Genomic DNA, 26,511 nt, shown 5'->3' on the forward strand with positions numbered 1-26,511 from the left:
CATACTAAAAACACATTCCTAAAAAAAACAAAGCATACAATTTAATAATGCATGATTAAAACCAAAAAAGACATAGATTATCTATCAATTGTAATGCTTATTTAGAAATTTAATACAATAGCTATAAATATATGAAGGCGTGATCAATTGCTAATTTTTCTAAATTCTTACTTGTTAACTTATAAACGTAGTATATTAAAAATATCAATAAGATGTCATTAACATGTCAACCCATATTTAGTTGACATACTAAAACAGATGTCAACACAAAGACATAAGTATATCAACTAACTTTGTGTTTGACAAACTAATGTCATCGTGTTGACATTTATAATAAACTGTGTTGAAAAGTTAACAAAGTAAGCAATTTTTAAAAAGTTAGCATTATAACGCAACATTTAGTATATCTCTACATATTACAATTAAAAATATTTTATTTCTAATAATTAGAAAAAATTCGGAACCCCTAACCCTTATTATGTTCCGCTTGGAAGCCTAGAAGAATAATCATTTCTTAATTACTACTATTTACATATGTCACTCTTCTTATCTTATTTTCTCTGTCTATGAAAAATAGTCATATTTTGTATTTTAGGCTCTTCATAAGAAATAGTCTTATTTAATAAATGAAAACTTTATCTCATACTTAATCCATTTTTTCTCCTATATCATGTGTCCCCTACAAATCAGACTATTTTTTATCAATGAAGGAAATATTATATTTTTTATAAAAGTACATGCCGCGTTAGTTTAAAATTGAAATTCATATTTTCTCAAAAAAAGAAGATAGAATAGTTGTCCTCCAATGGACTCTATTTTCCCTGTTTGACTGGCAAAGTTGTTGGCCTGTAAAATAGAGATGTGTTAAGCACATATGCGTCAATCACTCAGCAACAAATTTGGCCATTCCACTTTTATTTAAATAAAGCTAAGTCAATATTTACTCAGCGGCGAATCTGAAAGCGTAATATAACCAATTAGCATTATTATTTAATTGAAGATTGTTTGACGATTGAATAAATTGAATGAAAGAATAAAATTTAAGTCTAACAATATTCATTGAGCGGCGGCCATGTGATTTTCTTGATAGGTGTGAGCTGCTAATTGTCGGGGCTATTACTACCAAATAATCAAGAAAATGAACAGAAAAAAGTGATATTGGGCTGGGTTTACGTTGAATAAAATTTATTATATGTACCATTATGATAATCGTGCATTCAACATTGTTTTTTTATAAGCTGAAGTGTCCATCTTTTTGATAGTTGATTTTGGAAATGAATTCTACTTGAAATGTTATAACATAATCAACCCCATACTCTGGTCCACTAGGGCATTCGGAATTGATAAATATAACTTGTAAATAAAATGACCTATATAAGTTAGTGAAAAGTTTTTATAAATAAATGTGAATTGAATTTATGTAATATATGAAAATGGTAAAAAAAATAAATAAAAACTAGAATATTTTTGTGAGATGAGATGAGATGAGATGAGATGAGTACAATTTTACAATCATAAAGCCTAATTTATAGGCCATAAATCATGACAGCCGTTTATTCCAGCATTGCTATTCTATTCCCATTGGTTTTACAGCATATAGAGAGACACAGATTCTCTTAATTGAATATAGCCTTTTTCTATTTTAATATTTGTGCTTGTTTTAGCGTATAAACTTTATTCAACGTAAGAGCATCCACAACGGTGCTCGCTGGGAAGGACAGTGTCCGTGTCGTTGGCGCGGCACCGATGTCGCCGTTGCTGCACTCCCGCCGCTGGCACGGCGCTGCTCGATGCATCGAGCACGTCCGTGCTGCTGAGCAGGCTACGTGGCGCGTTTCTATTGGCCAATGGATTATCCGTTGGAAATTTATTTTTTTTAAATCGAAAATAATACCAAAAAAAAATATCAGATTCCCAAAAATATGGCCATTTTATTACCGTTTTTCTGAAATTTTTTTATAATTTTTTTATTCCCAAAATCATCTATAAATACACACATTCATCATCCATTTTCACATCAAATCATCTCCCATTCATCTCTCATTCATATTTTTTCGTACAACTCATCTACATCTTCCTCTCTCACTCAAACCCTCTCAAATGGATTTCACCGATATCATGGCGGAAGCGGAGCGCGAAGAACAAGAATACTATGAACAATATTGTGTCGCCTATGAAGCCTATGTCGCCGCCACTACCCCCGCCCCTCCTCCTCGACCAACTAGATCAATTCGCCGCTACATCCCTCGTGACCGGGAGGGAGCCAACGAAAGGCTCGTTACTGACTATTTTTCCGACCAGCTGCGGTTTCCGGAAGATTACTTTCGGCACCGTTTTCGCATGTCAAAATGGTTGTTTATGCGTATTGTCAACACATTGTCCGCCCGCGTTCAATACTTTCAATCAAGTAGAGACGCAACCGGTCGGCAAAGTCTCTCGGCGTTGCAGAAGTGTACTTGTGCCATCTGACAATTTGCTACTGGGCAAACAGCTGACCTCTTCGACGAGTATTTGCATGGGTGAGTCAACTGGAATCCTATGCCTTAAAATTTTTTGTGACGACGTTCGTTCTGCTTTCGGTGAGGAATTTCTTCGGGCACCCACCACCGATGATTGTCAACGATTGCTTCGTCTTCACGAAACAGTTCACGGTTTTCCCGGTATGCTTGGCAGCATTGACTGCATACATTGGAAGTGGAAGAATTGCCCGACTGCTTGGAGGGGGAAACACTTAAGCGGCCACAAAAGCGACGGCCCAACACTTATCCTTGAAGCGGTCGCCGACTACCGCCTATGGATTTGGCATGCATATTTCAGTATTGCCGGATCCAACAACGACTTGAACGTGCTCTATTCTTCACCACTCTTCAATGATGTTTTGAATGGTGTAGCACCGACGATCGACTTCACCTTCAACGGAAATGCATACCACATGGGTTACTATCTCGCCGATGGTATCTACCCAATGTGGTCGACTTTCGTGAAGACGTTCAGCAATCCGCAAGACCCGACTCGGCAATCCGCACGGTCCTTCAAGGCCGATTCAACATTGTGAAGGCCCCGTCTCGGCTGTGATACGTTAAGAATATCGCCGACATCATGTACACGTGTATTATCTTGCACAACATGATTATAGCTGACGAAGGACCGAGGGCGGCTAACTTTTACGACGAGAATGAAGTCGGAAGCTCAACCGCGAGGTCTCCCCCACGCCGAGATGTGCATACGATGGTGGGCGAGAGGATCGAAACAAGAAACACAATGCGCGATATCCGAACCCACACTGAGCTACAAGAAGACCTAATCAAACACATTTGGGCGAAATTCGGCCACAAGTAGTGGGTTTTTTTAATTTTATGAATTTAATTATGTAATTTTTAATTTTTAGGATTTTAATTATGTAATTTTTAATTTTTGATGTACAGTATTTTGTAATATTATTCCGGGTATTTTTAATGCATTTTAATTTTGTGGAAATGTTTTTATTTAAATTGAATAATGGAATGGTGGGACCCTTGTGCTCGTCCTTGCGGAAGAGCACGAATGTGGGTGTTGTGCTCGTGCGTAAGAGCAAGTTGAAAAAGTGGGGCCGGGCCCACATCCGTGCTCATTGGCAAGAGCACGGATGTGGATGCTCTAAGTCAAGTTGAGCTAGTATTTTTTGACTTTGTGGTTTACATTTTTAACCTAACTTTGTGATGTTCATATGTATATGTAACTTTTTTAGGCAACGTAGTAGCAACATCCCAATTTTTTTCAACAAATTTGTTGTGCACCCTATGAGATGCAATAATGTAGTGTTACCTAAGAAATACCATACTTTTATTACTAAAAATCGAGAATGTCTAAAATTGGAAAACGGAAAAAAAAGAAGTAAATAATGTTATTAATTGATGTGTTTTAACTTATAAATGATGGTGACATAATAAATTCTAGATAAACATTATTGTATTGTCTCCAGGAAATTTAAGTGGCCTACAAATTTCAATTCGGTAAATAACAATATCTGAAGTTCACTTCAGACAAAACTAATTACTCTCCCCAAGTAAAAATAAATAAATACTCCGTATATATTATTTCCAGCAATTAATAATAATAATAATAATAAATAATGAGTGGTGATCCACGTGCCCATTTCTGAATTTTTGTTATATGTCACCATCTCCCATTTTATATAGGAGTATTTTCACAGACTTGTTGGAATCCCGTTAAGTTAGATGTTGCATGATATTTGGTCCCAAAATAGAGAATATTTATAGATGAAATTGTCATTTTACTAACGGCTCCATAAATAACGTAACGTCCCCAAATTCCAAGCTGTATCTGTATGTATCAATTTTGTGTTTGTTTGGAGAGGAAGCAACATCACACTCGCACTATTATCTCCAACTTACCTTTCATCCACTCAACTCTTATCTCTAATATTTTTTTATCAAATTCTAGTAAGCTCAAGTCATGACTTTCTAAAACATCAATCAAATTTAGTAATTTGTGATTTAAATTACAGTTATCTCTTCGTATTATTGAATGGCATGTCTTGATAAAATTGGTTCAACCCAAATGTGATAGGGATAAATTTATCTAAACTTGCTATATGGAGACCTCTGTTTGCCTTAATATTCTTGTTCTTCTTTTGACATTTCCTTGCCCGATAAATGGTCTTTTTACTATAAAGTTCATGACAAACTAGTAGAGAGTAAACTAATAATTACACCCAAAATTTACTTCTAATTTTATCTTAAACAAATTTATACTAGTTCAAAACAAACATGGTTAACGTATATCAAAAGAGAGTGATGCTCATATAAAATGCCCACACAAGTTATGTAGCATATCATTTTTCAATAGTATATTATTAAAATGAATTACTATACATCATATTATTATTTATCAATCGTACATTAATATATTACTATAGTATAATTGTGTATATTTCCAAATTTTTATAAACCAAAATAACCTTATTAACCATTTTCTGTTTAATTTTTTTTATCTGTTTTATTTTCTAAAAAAATGTGCCAAAATGATACATCATATTATATTTATCAATCGTACATTAATATATTAGTATATTTCAATTCTTTAAATTTTTAATTTACAACATTCACAGAAATCAAAGTTCAACATACACTGTATCACAAATTTATGTTGGTAAAAGAGTTCGTCAAACCTATACTTAATAATATGGACATTCTAACCCAAGGAGTGTGGTCGAGTGACATGTGACTTGTCCATCCTTAACCAAATGGTCAGGGGATCAGATCTTTGCCTTTGGGTATGGAGCAACTTTAAATCCTTGGGCCAGCTGTCCCATCATTTGGTGCCTACAAATCAGCGCGATAAATAGTCATTAGGCCCGTCGGTGGATAGCCTTAGTAATTAAAAAAATAATAAATTGGACATTCTAATTTACTACTTCATGTGGTTGTTCGATTTGTTAAACAAAATAATCATGAGATACAGTCTAGGATTGAATGAGGTTACTATAACTAATTATCACATGATTAATTATTAATCCAAGTTTGAGTTGTGAGATTCAATTTCATTTACCAAACACAATGCATATTTAATTATGAGATAAACTGTTGACCTAATCCAAGCTTCTTAGCTCAAGTGGTTGAGGGGTAAGGATACTGCGCCATCCTGGAGGTCACGTGTTTGACCTCTGATGGCGCATCTTGTGGATTAATTTCCCCTGGGGGGTTCTTGAGTCACTGGCCTGGACCCAGGAGCTGGGGGAGGTAGCCTGTTCATGGCGTCACCTGGACCCGTGCTTGGGGGAGGTTGGTTATACAGACTCGTTCCTTCCCAACCCGACAACGAAGCGCAGCTCGGTGGTAAGACGCTTCACCTCCGACCGTTAGGCTGAGGGTCCGAGTCACTTCGGAGGTAGATGGGAAACCATCGTTGATCCTCCTTTAAAAAAAAGGAAAAAAAAAACCCAACTTAAAATCATGACAAGATTATCCTTTTTCTTTTTCACTCTATTTTACAGTCACGTAATAAGGAACACTACTCCGTATAACCTAAGAAAAGCCCATCAAATATTTGATTTGATTTGAATTGTGGAGGGGAATTGAAGCGGTAATTTTGAAAGAAAAAGTAAAAATAAAGCTTAGAACTTCTATCTTTACCAAAGTTTGAGGTCCGATCTAGAATGGTTAAAATAAAAATAAATTATAAACCCAAATTCCACAGAGAGCTTGACCAAAACCTCCACGTTAGCAAATAAAAGTTGAAGGGTTTAGACCGCCAAATTTCCGGTAGCAAACAAGGCCTACGCAATCTGCCTTTCACTTTTAATTATTTAAAAAGATGTTAATTGAGTGAAAATCTGAATAAAGCTAAAGGCTAAAAAAGCTTCCCCACAACCATCTTCTTGACTATTTTTTTTATTAATTAAATTAAACTCATAGCATATAGCAACATGCTCCATTGCTTGTAAGTCAAGGGTTAGTAATTATTACAAATTTGATGGGCCTATCCGAACCCCCTCTTATTTTGTTTCTACGACCGAAATAATTAACTTTAAATCAATATCGAATTTGGGATAAATTTGTCTGCTTATCCTCTTATTAAGCGCAAAATAAAACACTTCACCTATTTTTTTATCATCGATTATTCTCCATTGATTACTGCGGTCACATTGTTCACGGACCATGTACATTATCCATATTGATATTTAAATATACTATTAATTATATTTGATATCGAACTCTAACATTATAAAGTCTAGACCATATTTGTGAATTAAAAAACAAGTTGCAAATGGACTTCGACTAAATTCGAAAAAAAACAATTCAAAATTTTGTATGGTAAATGGCCACAAATTTTGATGAAAAAGTAAAATTAAAAAAAAAATAGCGAAATGAATATGTAATTATGGGTTGAGATTAGTTCCAGCAGTCATGATTGACTTTGCTTTACCATCACTACCTAAAAGCTTGTATTCTTATAACTACCCATGTTCACTAATTAGCCATCACCAAATTAAGACTTTGGTTGAGAGTTGTTGGTGATGAATAGTTTTCACAAATTTCTATATAGTTTTGGTTCATTATTATTTAACATGGTAATTTAGATGACTAGCTAGGGATGAGTTAGAGGAATATTTTCAATCCTAACCACTTTTATATTTTGAACAAAATTTGCACTTGTTTGATGATTGTGCAAATTACAAGATTTCTTTATTAATTTATCTATTTAAGTTGATTATATGTCGTGAAATTTTGTATTATAAGAAATGATAGTCGGAATTGAGAAAGGCAAACAATATGGTTGAAAAGAAGTTGGTTAATGCTCTTTTTGTAGAAAAAGAGATTCGTTAACGCGAAACAGTTGAAAAGGGAGAAGTAACATTTACGGTATAATGCTAAACAAGGCATCATCAGTTGAAAATCATAATGTATTGCATGTGTATATATCACTATATCTATATGGTGAAACTTGAAAATTACAGTTTTTTATAGTTACAAAGCGTGAAATATAGCTATGATGTGAAGCACTTGGTGGTTGGTTGCATGGAAAACATAAAAGTTAAAATGCCCCCCAAAAGGGCAATTCTCTTGGCTCCATAAGTGCAAAAATTTCAATTTTTTTACTTTATAAATAAATCTACTAGGAGTATAGTATTTTGATACATACCTTATATATTTAAATACACTTTTGACTTGATGTTCTTGCGTTTTTATTCATGAATTTTCTTTCTTTCCTCATTCTTTTCTTTAGGGGATAGAATGTATTTTTAATGTTTTCTATCACAATAATTTCATCATTTACTCATTTGTATAAAAGTAGTAATATACAAATTCGTGATTTTCTAGTGCTTCTCCACGATCACGATCGAAAACTGACTGAGGAAATTATACACCGACAATTTCATGTATTGGGCCCGTAATGTATTTAATTTTTGAAATAATAAAATATAATAATTGAAATATTGGTAAACTTTGGATTACAATCGAAGCATACACGAATCATGGAATTCCATGCAACGCATGCGGAGAGTATTTTAAAAAAAGTTTTGATTAAATTATACAATCTGATATTACAATCGAAAAATTTATATGTGGACTTCACTATCAATGAGTTAAACAATATCGCCTATCAACAAAGAAATAACATCGATGTTTGATAGAAAATATGAGTAATACGACATGTAAGCGGCCATAATTTTTTTATCATGAATAATTGACTTTATGATTTTCCTAGCTGATTTTTAAAATTTGTAGCATGAATCATAATTTGACTAAATTTCATAATTTTTCTATAAATTTATTCTTACTTATATAAAAAAAGATACTATGTCATGCTTTGATAAAGAAATGAAATACTACGGTGGAGTCCGATCAAAATCTACCAAACAAATCAAGATTCATACTGTGTAACAAATGTTGATAGAGTATTTGGTTTCAAATGATTAGGAAAACAAAAGGGGTAAAATAGGAAAGCCAAGTAGAATTGATTGAGTAACATGCGCCGACAGTCCCGGGCGGCGCAAGCCATACCCATACATACTAATATTATTGGATCCAGTAGAAGAATTACCCAAACCCAACTAAATTAGGTAATTAGTTAAATTTAGTGGAAAATTATTCCGTGAAATCAGTCGTGTTCGTACGCCGTCACGGTGGAATCCCTTCTCTCTTTGAACACTTTCAAATCACCTACAGTTGTTACAGTTTAACTCAAGTTTACAGTCATGAAAAATCAGCTAAAATCGACAATAAGGGCTCGTTTGATTAGATGAGTAGAGTAGGAAAAGGATGGAAAATGCTGACGTGGACCTTTCTAACCATCGTTTGTTTGCATTTGTTGTTTTTTATCAAGCCCGTTTGAAAAAACATGGCCCGTTTGAAATTAATGTTAGCTACCCATATTCAATAGGTAACTCTAACCCCCAAAAAAGAAGGTTTAGTGAGACAGAGTTTAATTGTTTAAAAAAGACTCCCCCTCTTCTTCCCCTTTTACCCTCTCTCTCCATCCTCATTATTGCTCGAAGGCCACTGCAAAAACGCAGCAAATACGCCATAGCTGCAAAGAAAACTCCATACAGGTCAGTAAATCCAACCATTTTTGTTGTTGCGTAGACATTCGAGCTCGACGCTCTCCATCGTGGGTAGATGGTTGTTGTTTGCAACATCTATGAATGACCCCCAATTTGATTAGACATGCAAATGAGATTAGATTTGAATTATATGGTGTTTTATTTGGTGCAAGTTCTACAGTTCAATTATAATTAGGATTGTTACTAAATTCTATTATGTTATTCCCGTTTTTGATGTCTATTTGTGATTTGTACATAAAATGAATAATTTTTCCGTTTTCATTAGCAATTTTTTCCGATCTGGTTTGTATCTTGGTTGAATGGGAAAATTTGACTAGTAGGAAGATGTTTTGAAGGTTGATACTCAGTATGCTTGCGTAATGTATGTTCATTAAAGCGGTTTGATTAGTCGCAGTGTATAATATGTGGTAAATTTCATTTTTTAGGACTTCGAATTTTGATGAGAATCTCCCAGTAGATAAAAAGGCATAAGCTAACAGTTACAAATGAATGCAAGTAGTTATGCTTAAGTGTTGTTGGTTGCTCTGTGTTGTAGTTGTGTACAGGCATGGACAGGGAAAATAAAAAACGAAAGGAGATTGAAAATGTATTGGTTGTAGTTGAAGATTTGGTCCGTCGGCAGCGCCAACAATCTTTTCTTCTGCTCAGTTTGGCTGAGTATTTTAGTCGGCGGAGGAGTAGTGATGACGAAGATGATACAACCATGGTTACTGACTTGTTGTGGAAGATACCGGAGCAAATTCGGCGTATGGATAGGCTAATACGTTTAACTGACACGGACTGTGTGAACAATCTCCGGATGGACCGTAATTGCTTTGGACGGCTGTGTCTACTACTACGTGAGCGCATGGGTTTGAAAGATCGAAAATTTGTAAGCGTTGAGGAGCAAGTGTCTATAGAATGATACTTTCAGCCGATAAAATGATACTTTTGCCCGATAGAAGGTACTTTTAGCCTATAGAATGATACTTTCAGCCGATAGAATGATACTTTCAGCCGATAGAATGATAGGTATTTTTGGTGTATAAAATGACATTTTTGTTTAATAAAATGATACTTTTACCTTATAAAATGATAATCTAAGCGGATAAAATGACAGTTAGCTTATAAAAATGATAGTTTAGCTGGAGAAATTGCATATAAGCTGAAAAATGATACTTTAACGTGACAAAATGACATAAAACTGATAAAATGATACTTTTGCCCGATAGAATGATACTTTCAGCCTATAGAATGATACTTTCAGCCGATAGAATGATACTTTCAGCCGATAGAATGATAGGTATTTTTGGTGTATAAAATGACATTTTTGTTTAATAAAATGATACTTTTACCTTATAAAATGATAATCTAAGCGGATAAAATGACAGTTAGCTTAAAAAAATGATAGTTTAGCTGGAGAAATTGCATATAAGCTGAAAAATGATACTTTAACGTGACAAAATGACATAAAACTGATAAAATGATACTTTTGCCCGATAGAATGATACTTTCAGCCTATAGAATGATACTTTCAGCCGATAGAATGATACTTTCAGCCGATAGAATGATAGGTATTTTTGGTGTATAAAATGACATTTTTGTTTAATAAAATGATACTTTTACCTTATAAAATGACATTTTTGTTTAATAAAATGATACTTTTACCTTATAAAATGTTTAATCTAAGCGGATAAATAGCTTTTTTCATCCTAAACTTCGATTAAAAATGATTTGACAAGTCATACATTACATACAATTAAGTTTCATACATTTCGCCAAAATATCAATGGACTTAGCCATCCAAATGTCCTAATTCAGATCATAGTCATACATTACCACAAAAGCAGCTAAAACATGGCAACATGTTCCTCGATTCCTAAACATCTCCCGATGTGCAGGCCACCCCATTCGACTTTTGCCATCCAATTCCTGATGCGGTTTTCGATGACATTTCAATTAGCACCATTTTGTCAATAAATGCTATTGCCTTATTTACGGAGTGACCAGTGCGGGCCTTAATAAAATGCAGGGCCATCCTCATTTATATCAAGACTAGTGAACACCCAAATATGACCATAAATGAAGCATAAACTGTCTATCTCTAAAGTAGTGAACACGTCCTTAGGACGGAGGGTGGAGGACCAAACCCACGGCCATACAAAAAATACAGACACCCCCTTGCCTATAGTTCTATTAGTCTGACATACATGCCTGAACAAAAGAGTAATATGAGTATCCAATAACAAAAGCTAGAGATCGAGGCTATTGCCGAGAGGTTCAGTTATAAGGCTTTTACATACAACCACTTAAATCAATGGATACTTGGAGCTACTAACCATTTGGGTTGTGGCTTTTTGATTCCGGCAGTATGTGAGAGTCAGACATCATTCACACAAGAATATTTGATCTAAGACTACAAAATCTCCAACAAAAAACAAAAATAATGTGACAAAATTGAAGTAATAGCAGAGGGAGCACAAGGTAATCAGTAGTCGACAATGAATCATAAACGACTTTGGAAGGCGTGACGATTTATGAACATACGCCGGAGCCGACGATGACTGATTAAGCAATACAAAAATGCAACGAGAATTAGTAAGCAAATTTACCTTGGTCGTGTGCCCAGTCAAAGACGTCGGCTTGTGCTCGACGGTAATTATTTGCCGGCCAAGAGGTGTTGGGCGTCTCCTTTTGGCGGGACTGCTAAGCAGATTTTAGAGAAGGCGGTAGTGAAAAATTTGGGGTAGATCCAAATTATAAATGCTACTTTTGATAAAGGGCAAATTGGAAATTAATGTAATGTGTTAGGGATAAATATGTCATGCAAACCAATAAAACATGCTTCCAACTAATCCAACCAAACACTGATGTTGCCCACATGTTCCAACACAACTCAACGAACCAAACTCCATTATGCATAATATACACTACCACAAACACTAAGTTAGCAACACAACCCTTCAAAAATTTGTATTTGCTACTCATCTAATCAAACGAACCCTAAAGGTTATTGAGAGTCACCAAAACTAAGAATGAGATATTTAATTTTAGAAAAACAAATTGTGTACTTCCATCCGTCTCAATTAAATTAATTTATAAGTACATCTTTTTCAAAAATGTCAAAGGTCAAAACTATTTTGAGTTTTTCATAAAAAAAATAAAATATTTAATTACTCTACTTAATTTTATCTCCTACATTATTCTTTCTTATTTTTATTATTTCTTATATGTTCTACTTTATTCTTTTTCACATTTTCTTTTTTATTCATATAACTTATTTAATAAAAAAAAATTAATCTCCTTGCCAAAAATACTACATCAAAAGTCAAAACTATTTTGAGTCAATGTTTTTTTACAAAATAAAAAACGTTTAATGGCTTTACTTTATTTTATACCCTACATTATTCTCTCTTATTTCTTTTAGTATTTTATTCTCTCCTATCTCTCTTAATTTATTCTCTCTAATCTCTTATATTTTATTCTTTCTCATATTTTATTTATGTAGCTCATTTAATACAATTTCTTAATCTCCGTACCAAAAATACTACCTCAACTTCGTTGGATGTAAAGAGCATTAAATGACCAAATTATGTCATATTGATAATGTACTATAATAAAAATACGTATTAGTTTTAATTTCTGCTGGCGATTTAGTATAATAAATATATACTCCTGTTAATTTATTTTGAATAATCTCAATATAAATAAAAATCCTGTTGCATCATTTATTTTGAATAATCTAATAATTTACATTTTGTCAAGACAAACGCGCACTACCACTGTAACACAGTTGGTTGAAAAAAATCAATATGTTTTCTTATGATATACTAGTATTTTAATTTATTAAAGAAAACTAGTCACTCACACAGTAACACTAATATAAAATTAGCTAGTAACTTTCAGTTACCTAATCACATGAAAGAAAAGAAACCTAGTATACTGATCCTGACTGATTAAATTATATAGAATTCATTAAGAGTTGTTTAATTTGTACTTTTGCATAACTTTGAATGGTTAAAACCTAAAAGATTAGAAAATCATACTCTAATTAATTTTTTCTAATATATATGTGAGAGATTATGATTCGTTCAATTTTTATCACAAAATAACTCAAAATTTGATGGGGAGACAAGACTGATTCAAGAACTTTCAGTTGTTTAATTATTATTTTTATAAGCAAGAAAAAGAGAAGAAAAGAAAAAAACATGCACGTGACTGACCGACGGTGGCACGTGACAGACACAGTGGATAAAATGCGCAGAACTGCATCAGTTATCAGTAGTTAGTTAAATGGTTTAATTAACTAGCGTTGTCAGTAAAAGAATATGATTAGCAACACTAACCGCGGTCATACAAATTAACTGCAATATTGTTGTGAGCAGGTAATTAAGCTAGATAGGTTTTGGCAGTTAGTTAACGGTCGTTAAGTCTAACGTTTTCTGATCGTTGGCAGTCTATAAAATCAGCAGAGGCCGTTATGTCGGGCCGTAGTGCTTCTTCTTCTTCCTCCTCCTCATTTACATCATAATCATACCCCTTTCTCTCTCTAAACAATTACAGATCGTACTACACATTTCATCTAGAGAGAGAGAGGCTGGAACTGCGGTTGTGAAGACAATGGCGATGGATTCGAAGAAATTGGCGGTGACTCTGTTTTCAGCTATGCTGTTTCTGTTTTTCGTTGGAGCTATGGCTAGAGTTGAGAAATCTCAAACCGCGATACCGAGGTTCGTTTTTGCTCTGCATTTTTGTTTATTGTTTTTCACATTTGATCCCATGGAAAATATCAGAAATGTTTCTGCATATTTACAGCTTTATTTCGCAATGTGGACTGTGTATTTGTGATTCTCTCTGAATTTCCCCTCTTTTTTGCTTCGAGTTGGTTTTAATTTCCAATCGCATTTTTCTCGGAATTGCTCAGCATTACATAATTTTTAAGAGAGAAATGTTTTTTAACTGTTCTAATGATTCTTCTGGTTCAGCGACGCGGAGAAATTGCAGAGCTACCCAAACTCAACAATGGCGGAAAAGTGAGTAACTGAAAAACTGCAATTCTGTTGTTTACTTTCGGAAACTGCATACTGAGTCGACTCACGAGTAACATTTTCCTAGATGTCGCAGCATCGATCCCGGCCGTTAAGATAACATACTTGAATCGATCTCAGCCGTTTATTCGGTTTATACGCAATTCCTCACCATAATCTTATTCCCTTACTTACCCTCATTAAATGGCCATTATTCCACCCAACCATCTCCATGAAAAACGAAATAAAAAATGCCGTTGGTGGCATATTCGTAATTTCCATTTTCAAGCAGTTATCAGTTGATTTCTCTCTCATAAAAATACACTTTTTGAAGATGTTAATGGTGCCTGATATTTGTGTGTATAATGCACGTAAATCCGGGCTCTCTTTCTTCCACTTCCACTACCTTGAGCAGTGAAATGAAACGCCACTACTAGTGCGTGTACTGTGTGTAAAATAATACCGATTGCAATTAATCGAAATCTGCCTAAATAATTCGCCGCGATTGTCGGTCGCCCATGTGAAAATTACAGTAATACTACTTATTTTCCCCATTCCTTTTTTCTAACCAGAAATGGGAAAAACTTTCCAGCCAAAATTTAATTTCTGAAACCATCACGTGACTTTAATTTCACTGTGATGGTTGTTTGTTCAGGTTGGGAGGCATTGATGAGGAGGAGGCCTTGAATGAACATGCTGTGGCTGATCCAGAAGAGGTTGTGAGAATGGTTGAAATGTGAGTGATTTTTTTAATAGTCTTCCTACTTTTTGAAGAATTGCTGGAAATAGCCTTTTTGTGCATTTAATGGGTTGAGTGAGAGCATTAACTGACACAATGAGGTTTAGTAGTAGTTGCTGTTAGGGATTTGTTTCTTGTTGTGGTCCTCCCTGAATGAGTTTCACAATTGGAGCAGACCTACCCTACCCACATGCCTTACTACATAATTTATGAAGTACACACCAATATATCCATCTTATTCTATAATAGTGATTTATTTATTGATTATCCATTTCGTGTATTCACATTATTCATTTGGGAAAGATGGCTCAATGTTGTTGTTCAGATCACCGCACATGCAAGAGGGTAGTCAGTCTCAGATCCACATTCGCAATTCCTTTATTTAATTTAGTGTTGGAACATTCATAACTTCATTTCTGTTTTTAGTCATTGCTTGTTGCTGCTTTCTTTTTAAGGACTACATAAAGTTGAATAACTGACCTTTGTTTTGTTGCTTTATTTAAGCATAATTGAAGAGCTCTGTTTCTTTATGTTATTTTCACGTTCTGTAAAGCTTGTATCATTTCATTCTAGTCATGTGCATGTGTGTAAGCAAGCATTCATATTTTTGGAATAATGAAAGAGTTGTTCTAACTTTTTGCACGTGACAGAGTGCCTAACGTTGTTGCTTGGGTTTAACATGCTTGAAACTGGTCCTGTCAAAAGGGGGAAAGGAAAAGCTCCTAATTGACCCACTAAATGAAAGATGTTGATAAATGTGATAAACTTAATACGAATTATTCTTTGATGATGGAGTTGGGATAATGTAGTAATTGATGATGGTGAGTCTGGGATTTATTACAGGGCAACTCAGAACAGCACGGAGAGGCGAAAACTGGGATTTTTCTCATGCGGAACCGGTAACCCCATTGACGACTGTTGGCGTTGTGATCCCAATTGGCACAAGAACCGCAAGCGCCTGGCGGACTGTGGCATTGGTTTTGGGCGCAACGCCATTGGAGGCCGTGATGGGCGGTTCTACGTCGTGACTGACCCTAACGATGACACCCCCGTGAACCCCAGGCCGGGAACTCTAAGGCATGCTGTTATCCAAGACAAGCCCCTCTGGATCGTGTTCAAGCGCGATATGGTTATCAAGCTGAAACAGGAACTGATCATGAACAGTTTCAAGACCATTGATGGGCGTGGCGCGAATGTCCACATAGCTGGTGGCGGCTGCATCACTATCCAATATGTCACCAATGTGATCATCCATGGCCTCCACATCCATGACTGCAAACCAACTGGCAATGCCATGGTGAGGAGCTCGCCTTCCCATTACGGTTGGAGGACTATGGCTGATGGTGACGCCATTTCCATATTTGGGTCGAGCCATGTCTGGGTGGATCACAATTCGCTCTCTAACTGTGCGGATGGCCTTGTGGACGCTGTGATGGGATCCACTTCCATTACCATTTCCAACAATTACTTCACCCACCACAATGAGGTGAGTTGTCTACCATTGTTACATGTTTCAAGATTGCTGTGAGTGATGTTTACTAATTTGATTGATTGATTCTTGTGTATATCGTTTCAACAGGTTATGCTCTTGGGCCACAGTGACTCCTACACGAGAGACAAGCAAATGCAGGTCACCATTGCCTTCAATCACTTTGGTGAAGGCCTTATTCAGAGAATGCCTAGGTAATTTACTTGCATTTTGGGCCTCCTCAACCTCTTGAATACCAACAAACTTAATGAGAACTCATAAACCTGCAGATGCCGCCATGGATACTTCCACGTGGTGAACAATGACTACACTCACTGGGAGATGTACGCCATTGGTGGAAGCGCAAACCCCACGATCAACAGCCAAGGAAACAGATATCTTGCACCAAGTAATCCTTTTGCAAAAGAGGTACTGCAACAAATTCTGCTTTTCTCTCTGTCTCACTCTCTCTCTCTATATATAAATGTATACACTGCTTGAAATCAATGAATGCTGTGTTCAGGTGACAAAGAGGGTTGACACAAATCAAGGTCAGTGGAAGGGGTGGAACTGGAGATCCGCGGGCGACCTCATGCTTAATGGAGCTTACTTCACCCCATCCGGAGCCGGAGCTTCAGCCAGCTATGCTAGAGCTTCGAGCCTAGGTGCCAAGTCATCCTCCATGGTAGGAACCATTACATCCGGATCCGGTGTTCTTGGATGCCGCCGTGGTCATCAGTGTTAACAACACACCCTATGCATCTCCCTCTTCCAACTACATCAACACAAAAGGCAAAACCAAATCACCTCACCTTATATTTTTACCTTTTTTTTTCCTTTTACCATTTTAGATTATGATTTGACCCCATTGAAGCATCACTCTATCCATATTATAGTGATTGTTGTCTATCATCCATTGAAACTGGCAAGTGTACATTTATGACACATGTCCAACCATATCCCCCTCTCATCTCCTACATCGCTCTCGCCTTCTTCCCGTTGTTGCTCAACCTCGTCCTGCTTCAGTCGAAAGAAAAACAATCATATTCTTGGGAGCAGGTGCTGAAGCGTTGTCCAAACTCTTTTTTTTTAATCATCTTTCAGTCATGGATTCACCACAATTTGCCTATCCATATATATCTCAGCTGTCTGCCTTCTTAAGTCTACCGAAATTGTGTTGGCTTTCATTCTTCATAGGAACTAAATGATATTGTAATTTTCTATTTCTCTTTCTTCTTTGTTTTAGCTTCTTTTGTTTTTTTCTTTTTTCTTGAGTCATACAAGCTATAGTGTGAATGTCAAAACATTGAGTTATTGGGGAGAGAGAAATGAGGACCTTTGTAATACATGATGCATGTTATTAAAGGTTCATTGCCTTTTTAGCTTTCCTCCACTTCTTTTTGCTCTGTCTTTGTCAATGAAAAGCATTATTGCTGGTTTATGTAGATGATTCTTGTGTTTACATTTGATTTTATTCTTTCTCAATAGCTTGCATTCATCATTCTATCAACAGATGCTTTCATTACACTCGTACTCTTTCAAAGATGAGAATTAACTACTTGAACAAGTAAAAGTTATGTCTCCATTCGAGTGGGGAGAGCATAATATGTTGGAATTTTCTTCATCTTGCGACATGTGATTATTACAATAATGTTATCATAGCGTTATTGTTGTGGTGATTTTTTACCTTAATCATTACTGTCTGGTACCTTTGATCATGTGCAAACGATTCTTCACCATCTATAGTCATTGGAGCAATCTTTTTTAATTAGCTTCAGCTTTTGGTGTATTTAGTAAAATGATTAAAAGAGGGAGACATGATATAGGATGCTTATCCCTGCTGGAAGTCATATGCAAATAATTAGCGACCCAATGTTGCTAACATTTCGATCTTTTGTTGGAAAATAATGCTTATAATTATGTTCTTTTTTAAACATGGCACTGCTGTCTGTTATCACGTACGAGTATCAAAACAATTGGTAGTACTATATAATACTGAAAAATTAATTCATTTTAACAAAGAAATTGTTCGACTTATCAAATTTTCAATTACTTCAATTTCATTTTTGTTACTATTAATTTACTTCAACTTTTGACATTCCACTTAATATTTTTGTTAGAGCATTAGCCATGGAGCGCCCTAAGGCGCGCCCTATGCACCGCCACATCATCATTTTTATCCTCCTACCCTCACCTGCAGTGGGACGCCCTAAGGCACGCCCTATATGTTTTACTATTATTTAGTTAATTAATTTAAATATTTTCAAATATATAATGCAAACTAATTAAAAAACACAACGAGTAGCTAAAAACCCCCTCCCAGTACGCGAGCTGCTTCTAGTTGTTGGCGAATATCAGGTCATCCGATATATCCACCCAACACCTCGCCAAGGCCAGGGTTTCATCCGGCTGGTAGTTCGTACGACCGGGGGCGTACTCTTCATTCATTGCCGGAGGTGGCAACTTGTTCGCGCGGTGCCGGATCCGCTTCTTTTTGGCGGGGGAGGCAGCGGCGGATGGGGTGGCGGCGGCGGCGGCGCGGCGGGAGGGGGCGGCGGGTCGGTTTGGAGACGGATCCATGTCAGACAAACCATACGAATCCGTACTGAATTCGGGATCGTACTGCGTGTTGGCGTCGAACGGCCGATATTCGTCGGGTTCTGTACCCGGCCTACGTGCATCACCACTAAACATCGGACTATTGGGACTTGAATCCATTTCATAGTAAATGTGAGTTTCGAGAGTGGAATCGTGAAATGAAATGTTACAAATGAAGCCGGCGTAGGGGGTATATATACAAAATTTTCGAATTTAGCATTTAAAAAAAAATAAAAACGCGTGCCATCGTCCGCGGAGCCCACAATGGTGCCCGATGGCGCGGACGATGGCCTATCGTCCGGGCTTCTTCCGCGCCCGAAGCTTAGGGCGTGCCAACGGGCGGGCACCCACAATGGAGCCATCGGGCGCGCCAGAGGACGATGACACGCATCGGGCGTGCCATCGGGCACCCTATTGTGGGTGCTCTTATAAGTTGAGCCACGTAATAATAAAATATGAGACCGAGTATAATAATTGAGGCCTTGAGGGCATTGGAAATATTGTAAATGGTACTGTACGTAATTCGGAATGAACGAAATTAATTAATCATTTCCATGTTACGCACTATTTATTTTAGTGAAGTACAGTCCATTCGATTCTCTGGAATAAAAGGTACACTATCAAATTAAAAAACCAAGCGTTATTCTAGCGAATCGGGCGATTGAATATATTATTGCTTTATTATTTCTAAGAAGAGAATCAGTACTGCTCAGTAGTTCTCCGAATCATCCATTATCTCTGCTGTTTGTTTATTTTAGAGTTCATGTCCCATTTGATCAATAATTAACTTTTAAATTAGTAGCATATGTTTATAATTAAACAAACAATATTTGGGATCCAGCTTTAAAAATGCATAAAATCTAATGAACATATAGATATTAGGAAAGAATCATATCATATCAACTTATTATTTTTATTTTTAAATGTGTTACATACCAGGACACTTAAATTGAACTGTCTTAAATAATTTATTTTTTATTTTTATATTTATTTTTATTTTTATGTGTATGTGTTACATACCAGAAAACTTAAATTAAGCTTTGTCCTACAATTTAAACAAAGTAGTACGTATGATTCTAATACACAAAAGTTTTATATCGAATAGTTGAATTATTGTCTCTTATCACAAAAGTAAGATGCCTAAAAGTTGTACTACTTATTATACGAAATGGTTCACATGAAAAATTATTGGATACATTAAAAATTATAGTTAATCGGTCATGAAAATTTAGGTGGATGCATCTCTTTCGTTATGGATGAAGGCAAATATGGATTAGAATCATACAACAAAATATAATTTAGTGAAGTTGATTTTCACTGCAAATATAGTTAATTCATTAGTATATTAGGCGCAAGTGTTCTCACATTCTTATAATATCACATCCCTTTTAACCCATTCATAATTTCTTTTGGCCACCTTGACTATAGTAGATAAATATATGAACTTACTTTTATTTATTTTTGCTACTTTATCTAATTCTTGTTGTCAAATTATATTTTCTTATAAAAAACTTGAAAAAAAAACTTATAGTCTTTAATATAACAATAAAAGTTGAGGTTCGAATATATATTAAAACCAGTCTACCCATGATTCAGTTTCTTTCTTTAATTTTGTTAGTTTTTCGAGCTTTAATTCATTCAAATTTCAAATTCATTTTTTTATTTTTAAATTTAAAAACGAAATTGATTGGTGTGATTTTACAATTGAGAAATGAATTTTAAAAACCAGAACAATAAAAATATATTTGATGTGTCAGAATTGAAAAACAATGATTGAAGTGCCAAAATATAAATAGAAAGCAAAGTCAAAATGAACGATAAAATAATTTTAAATTTGCAAAAATAAAAAGATCTAGTTTAAATAATCAAATGGAATTTGAAGTTAGCAAGTCACGTGCGAACGTGCCTAAACAACATACCATGCATGTGATGCGCAGGGACCCACACGCCATGTGCCCCCAATTTCATATCTTTATGACTTTATTTAATCCTCCCCTAAATTTTAATAATAAAATTAAGACAGCTAAAACTTGCATTCTCACTATGCAATACATATATAAATGATCTGGTTACTATTTGCGGTAAAAATGATAATGGAATACTACATTTTAAAATGACGTTATTCTTCAAATTAACAAAAAAATGATGACTTAGACTTGGACAATACAGTCCAATTCACACAAGAAAAATGATAACTTTCGTGTATTAATAATCAAAACAAGATAATCTATTTATAGGTCCAATATTGATAGCTCGAAACATATATATGTGAGCCTATGTTTCTTAAATAAATTTGATAAATGCGCTTTTACTTAAATAGACAGCTAGCACATATAGTGGTTGACATAATAATCAAACCTTGGACTGCTATGGAGCAAGAATTAGGTGAAAAAACCCATGATTGGTGGAAATTAAAGAGTTGAGAGACTTGGGTAATGTGAATATATACACTGCGTTGGATTGATTATGTATGAGATTTATAATTATGTTGGGTGATTCATTTCATTACAGCTGGAGGTAATTTGTTACAAATCTGAGACAATGATCACACCTTTAAACCTAATTAGTTGATTTCCTTTATGTTTACGTGAGTCGTGTGGTAGATATATTATTGTTTTTGTAAATAGGAGTATATTACTTTATTTTGCTACAGGACATATTCATGCTCGCCATTTATGATTTAAACTGACACAGCCCAATGATCAACGATTCAAGATTCAATGACGCACATATTCGCTCAATTGTAAGTAAGGATTGAGCCATAAAGTTCGTAGATGCATGACATGATTTATTCATGAGGTTGGGCTCAAGAATTGTGAAAGATGATTATTGGAAGTGAAGATTTGAGTAGCCCAAAGTAGAGCTGCCCAAGGTTTACCGAACCGGCAGTTAAAACCGAAACCGTAACAGCCGGTTACGGTTCCGAACCGAAATCGCGAGAAATATTCCGAACCGAAACCATGAATTTTAGAACCGTGGTTCGGTTCAGGTTCCAAATTTTTTGAACCGACACCGCGACCGAACCGCCGGTTCCGGACGGTTCCGAACTGCCGGTTAACCGGTGGTTTCATGGTTCTGAACTGCCAATCAATGATAAATTTAAACATAGTTACTCCTTATATTAAAACTATACTCTGTTAAAGAAAACATTGTTGAATGATCCGGTTTTTGAGTTTTATACTTTTATAAGTAACTTTAATTTTTGGAAATTTGAAAACATAAGAGAAAAGATAATAAAATAAAAAATAAACTAAATTACAAGATGGAGTCTATGGAGTATGGACCATTATGGTAATAACTTTATAATACTATTTTCGATTTTATTAACACAATCTTTTACATATGAAGTCTATGGAGTATGGATCATTATTAATAAATACTATTTATCAACATTGTTTAATAAAACTTAGAAGAATTAATTACTTTAAATAAAGCATAATACTCTAATTAACATTGGTTAATGAATCTGTAGTCTTCAAAATTGATTGTTGAGTCTTCAAGTCCTTTTCAATTTTTTTCTTTTTCCCCCATTTCATGTATTTATTTATTTACGTTTAGATGAGTACGACACTTGTAAATTATATCACTTTGTAATTTGTTTGAAAATTATATCACATTGTAATTTGTATATGTAAATTGTAAATTTGATATCATTTTCACCTTACTCGTCTTAATTCAATTTAAACTATCCATTTCCTTGTTCCAATTTATTTTATAATTTCAAACTACATGGCAAAAAAAATGAAGGAAAAAAACTGCGAAACCAAACCTAAACCGCTACGAACCGTCCGAAAACCGACGGTTCGGAACCGAAACCTCCGGAACCGAAACCGAAACCGTGAAACAGCCTCACGGTTCGGTTCCGGTTCCATATATACCAAAACCGGAATCGGTGGTTTCAAACCGAAACCGCCGGTTCATTAACCGTGGGCAGGTCTAGCCCAAAGTTGCAATAATTTAATTATACGTAAATGGAACAAAATTTAAAGAAGATACGAACTTTTTAGTGAAAATTGAAGCCGAAAGTAATCTGATCATAAAAAGGTGATTTCGTGGAAGCTTCCTCAAATTATTTTGGTATTTACTTCATTTCATAGTTCGAAGAATAAGTAGATGGTTAGATATTAATTAACTTTGATATTCTTGTCTTTAGCAATTAGGATTTTCATTCTAGTTTTTTTTGTCCTTTCAATTTAATTTTTCTTATGTTATAGGATTTCCTCATTGTTGGATTGAAAAAAATATCAATAATATGATTGTGAATTTTATCTCTCTGAAGTTTTGTTTTGAGTTTTCAATCCATTAAAACTTTTAACCGTTTTATCAAACGAAATTTTGCATTCGTTTATAATGTCAATCATTTCCTACTCCAATCTTATGATGTTACAGCCCCATTGATGTATATTTATAATAATCGAAGTCTTACTCACAAAGAAAGACAATACAGATTTTAGGAAAGACAAGAACCAAAGTCTCACTATCATTTGTGAGCCAAAGTCTTACTCCAATCTTATGATGTTACTATCATTTGTGAACCAAAGTCTTAGGAGTATATTATACTTTTTCTGTCCTATGAACATAGAATGAATATTATTTTTCGTTCCTTCCATAAAATTAGGTCATATTCATTTATGTAAATCTTTTCTCCTTCTTATTATCATTTGTGAGCCTCATCATCCACTATATTATTTCAACATTTTTTTCTGTTTCTCTTGTACTTTACCCATTATACATTAAAACTCGTATCTTCTTTAATTAGTCTATTCCTATAGATCAATGGAGGGAGTATATTTATATAAATGTTATTTTATCAATAATATTAATTCTTTTGTCCACCAAAAAAATCTCAATATATTTAACATAGATTTTAGTTAAATAATATTGTTGTGAATGAAGTAAAGATCTCACTTTATATTTCATTTTATATTGTAATTATAGATAAATTAAGTATTATGATTTGCGAGGGGAGTAATTAAAACTCAGACGAATGAAAAACTTTGTGAAAATCTGAAAATAGGTACTAGAGGTTAACAAGATGGTGAATTTGTGTTGAACCTGCTACTTTAAACAGGTGTGCTAATTCTATTTTTCACGGACAGATAGAAAAGAAAATTACCAATATTTGTCCGTGATTAACGTCTGTAATGAACCTGTTCTAATATCGTAAAAACTGTATGAAAGTCTCACATAACACTCGAGGAATGCATTTTACATACTATATATCCAATAAAATAGAGATTCTCTAGTAAATCAATTGCAAAAATTATCATATTAAACTCTTTATAGCGATACCCACTAAAAAATATTGTATTTTGGGAGTATTAAAAATTACAGAATTTATTAACTCAACCACAAAACAGTCCCTGTCTCTCTGATGTGCAGCCTGCACAGCATTTAGCTAGCTAGGTGCAATAAAATCCAATTACTTTGTTGGATATTAATTAGGTAGATTCGTAAACTGTGGGTCAAAATTAATAATTTCAATTAATGAGGTCGTTGAAAATTCTATGCGTTTATAATTTCGTATAGTCGATTATTATCTGTAATAACTGTGACTTCACTTCTAAATTCAGAAGATTCTAAGCTGAAGCAGAGATTGGATTCTGATTTACTAGAATCTGAATTGCAATACTTTCACATCATAAGATCCTACAAATCTATAAGATTCAACATCTCTACTACCACAAAACAATCTGAAATAAAATACTTAAACATCACAATTAAGATCGTACAAATATGTAAGATTCAACCTCTCTATTAACACAAAACAATTAAACATCTCTATTAACACAAAATAAACGATACTGTACTAAGTGGTGCACTTTTTACTAGTGTCGAATTAAATTATAAGTGAATAATGTAATTATAGTATGCCAATGATGAACAAAAGTATCATATTCACATAAAAGTGATCTAAATCTAAGCACTACAGCATCAACCAATTTATACTATCTAGATGATAACATAATAGAACTTTCCAAGATTCAATTTTAGAAAATGTATGTGTGCGTTTGAAACGAATCATCTATGCGAATGCATGCTCAATCGAAGAAGCTCGATACGTTTGGGTCAAAGTATGACATCTTGAAGATGGTAACTGAGAGGGATAAGGGATAAAAGGCTAGGAATGGTGAATTGCAGAGAACAAAGTTTATGATTCTCTTACTTCTGTATTTCTGTGTGTTTTACATTGTATACAATGATCTCTTTTTATAGGAGAGAAATACAAGTATATTTGGAAACATATCAATCTATTCTAGGTATAATCACTAATTGGTATTCTCCTAAAATAGATTTATTTCTTTCCTTGATTCTTTCCTTGAATTGTGTCTTCTAGGGTTTGACACTCCCCCTCAAGTTGAGCCGCGGCATCTCCGATGCTCAACTTGCCAAGAACTTCTTTGAACACTTTAGAATTCACAGCTTTGGTTAAGATGTCTGTCAGCTGATCCTCTGACCTCACAAATGGAAATTCTATGACTCCTTTTTCTAGGTTCTCCTTAATGAAATGTCGATCTACTTCCACATGCTTAGTCCTGTCATGTTGCACTGGATTTTCTGAAATACTGATCGTCGCCTTGTTGTCGCAGAATAACTGACTCTTCTGCGTTGGAGGAAATCCTATCTCCGTAAGTAACCTCCGCAACCACATAATCTCCGTTAAACCACTCTTGATTCCTCGGAACTCTGCTTCCGCACTAGATAAGGCAACGACCTTTTGTTTCTTGCTTCTCCAAGTGACCAGGTTTCCCCCTACGAACGTGAAGTATCATCCCGTAGATTTCCTGTCAACTGGATTGCTTGCCCAATCAGCGTCAGTGTATCCATGAACCTCCAGATCTCCTCCTTTTTCTAGGAGTACTCCGTATCCTACAGTCCCCTTCAGATATCTTACAATCTTCAAGGCAGCCTCCATATGGTCTTCTTGCGGTTTGTGCATAAACTGACCGACTATACCAACTGCATAGGTAATATCTGGTCGAGTATGTGAGAGATAGATCAACTTTCCCAACAATCGTTGATACTTCTCCCGGTCTGCTAGCTTTGCTCCTTCTTCTATCTTCAATCCATGGTTGAGTACCATAGGAATATCTGAGGGCTTGCAATCTAGTAAACCAGTCTCCGCTAGTAAATCCATTCTGTACTTCTTCTGTTTCAGGAAGATTCCCTTCTTCGATCTCAAGACTTCGATTCCAAGGAAATATTTCAGTGCCCCCAACTCTTTCATCTCGAACTCCTTAGATAGATTCTCCTTCATATTCTTGATTTCCTCTTCATCGTCTCCTGTGATAATCATGTCGTCCACATAGATGATCAGACATGTCACCTTGCCGTCCTTCTTCTTAATGAACAATGTGTGGTCAGAGTGTGGCTTTGTTCATACTCATGCTTGAACATTGCCTGGCAGAATCTCCCAAACCATATCCGGGGAGACTGTTTTAGTCCATACAAGGTTTTCCTCAATCTGCACACCTGTCCGTCTTCGAATTCTCCAAGAAAACCTGGAGGGGCTTCCATGTAGACTTCCTTATTTTCTTCCAACTCTCCATGTAAAAAGGCGTTAGTGACATCCAGCTGATGTAAAGGCCAATCTCTAGATGCAGCTATAGACAGCAGTGTTCTAACTGTATTT

The 26,511-nt window shown here is 35.1% G+C and overlaps 1 protein-coding gene across 1 annotated transcript; it reads left to right on the forward strand.

Moving 5' to 3' along the window:
- Positions 1 to 13,532: 13,532 nt before the first annotated feature.
- On the forward strand, positions 13,533 to 17,725 carry LOC121799721 (probable pectate lyase 8). The gene is made up of 7 exons (XM_042199174.1): positions 13,533 to 13,776; positions 14,032 to 14,079; positions 14,729 to 14,809; positions 15,656 to 16,298; positions 16,392 to 16,495; positions 16,571 to 16,709; positions 16,804 to 17,725. Exons 1-7 carry the CDS (start codon positions 13,667 to 13,669, stop codon positions 17,023 to 17,025), a joined length of 1,347 nt encoding a protein of 448 aa, XP_042055108.1. The 5' UTR covers positions 13,533 to 13,666; the 3' UTR covers positions 17,026 to 17,725.
- The last annotated feature ends 8,786 nt before the right edge of the window (positions 17,726 to 26,511 follow it).

The sequence above is a fragment of the Salvia splendens genome, chromosome 4 (assembly GCF_004379255.2).
Source record: "Salvia splendens isolate huo1 chromosome 4, SspV2, whole genome shotgun sequence".
In the NCBI taxonomy this organism is placed as follows: Eukaryota; Viridiplantae; Streptophyta; class Magnoliopsida; order Lamiales; family Lamiaceae; genus Salvia; species Salvia splendens.

Excerpts from the sequence above, each read along its gene's own strand:
- LOC121799721 (XM_042199174.1), top strand. The coding sequence starts at position 13,667 with ATGGCGATGGATTCGAAGAAATTGGCGGTGACTCTGTTTTCAGCTATG. Across the intron at positions 14,810-15,655 it reads GTTGTGAGAATGGTTGAAAT|GGCAACTCAGAACAGCACGG; the intron begins GTGAGTGATTTT and ends GATTTATTACAG. Across the intron at positions 16,496-16,570 it reads CTTATTCAGAGAATGCCTAG|ATGCCGCCATGGATACTTCC; the intron begins GTAATTTACTTG and ends ATAAACCTGCAG.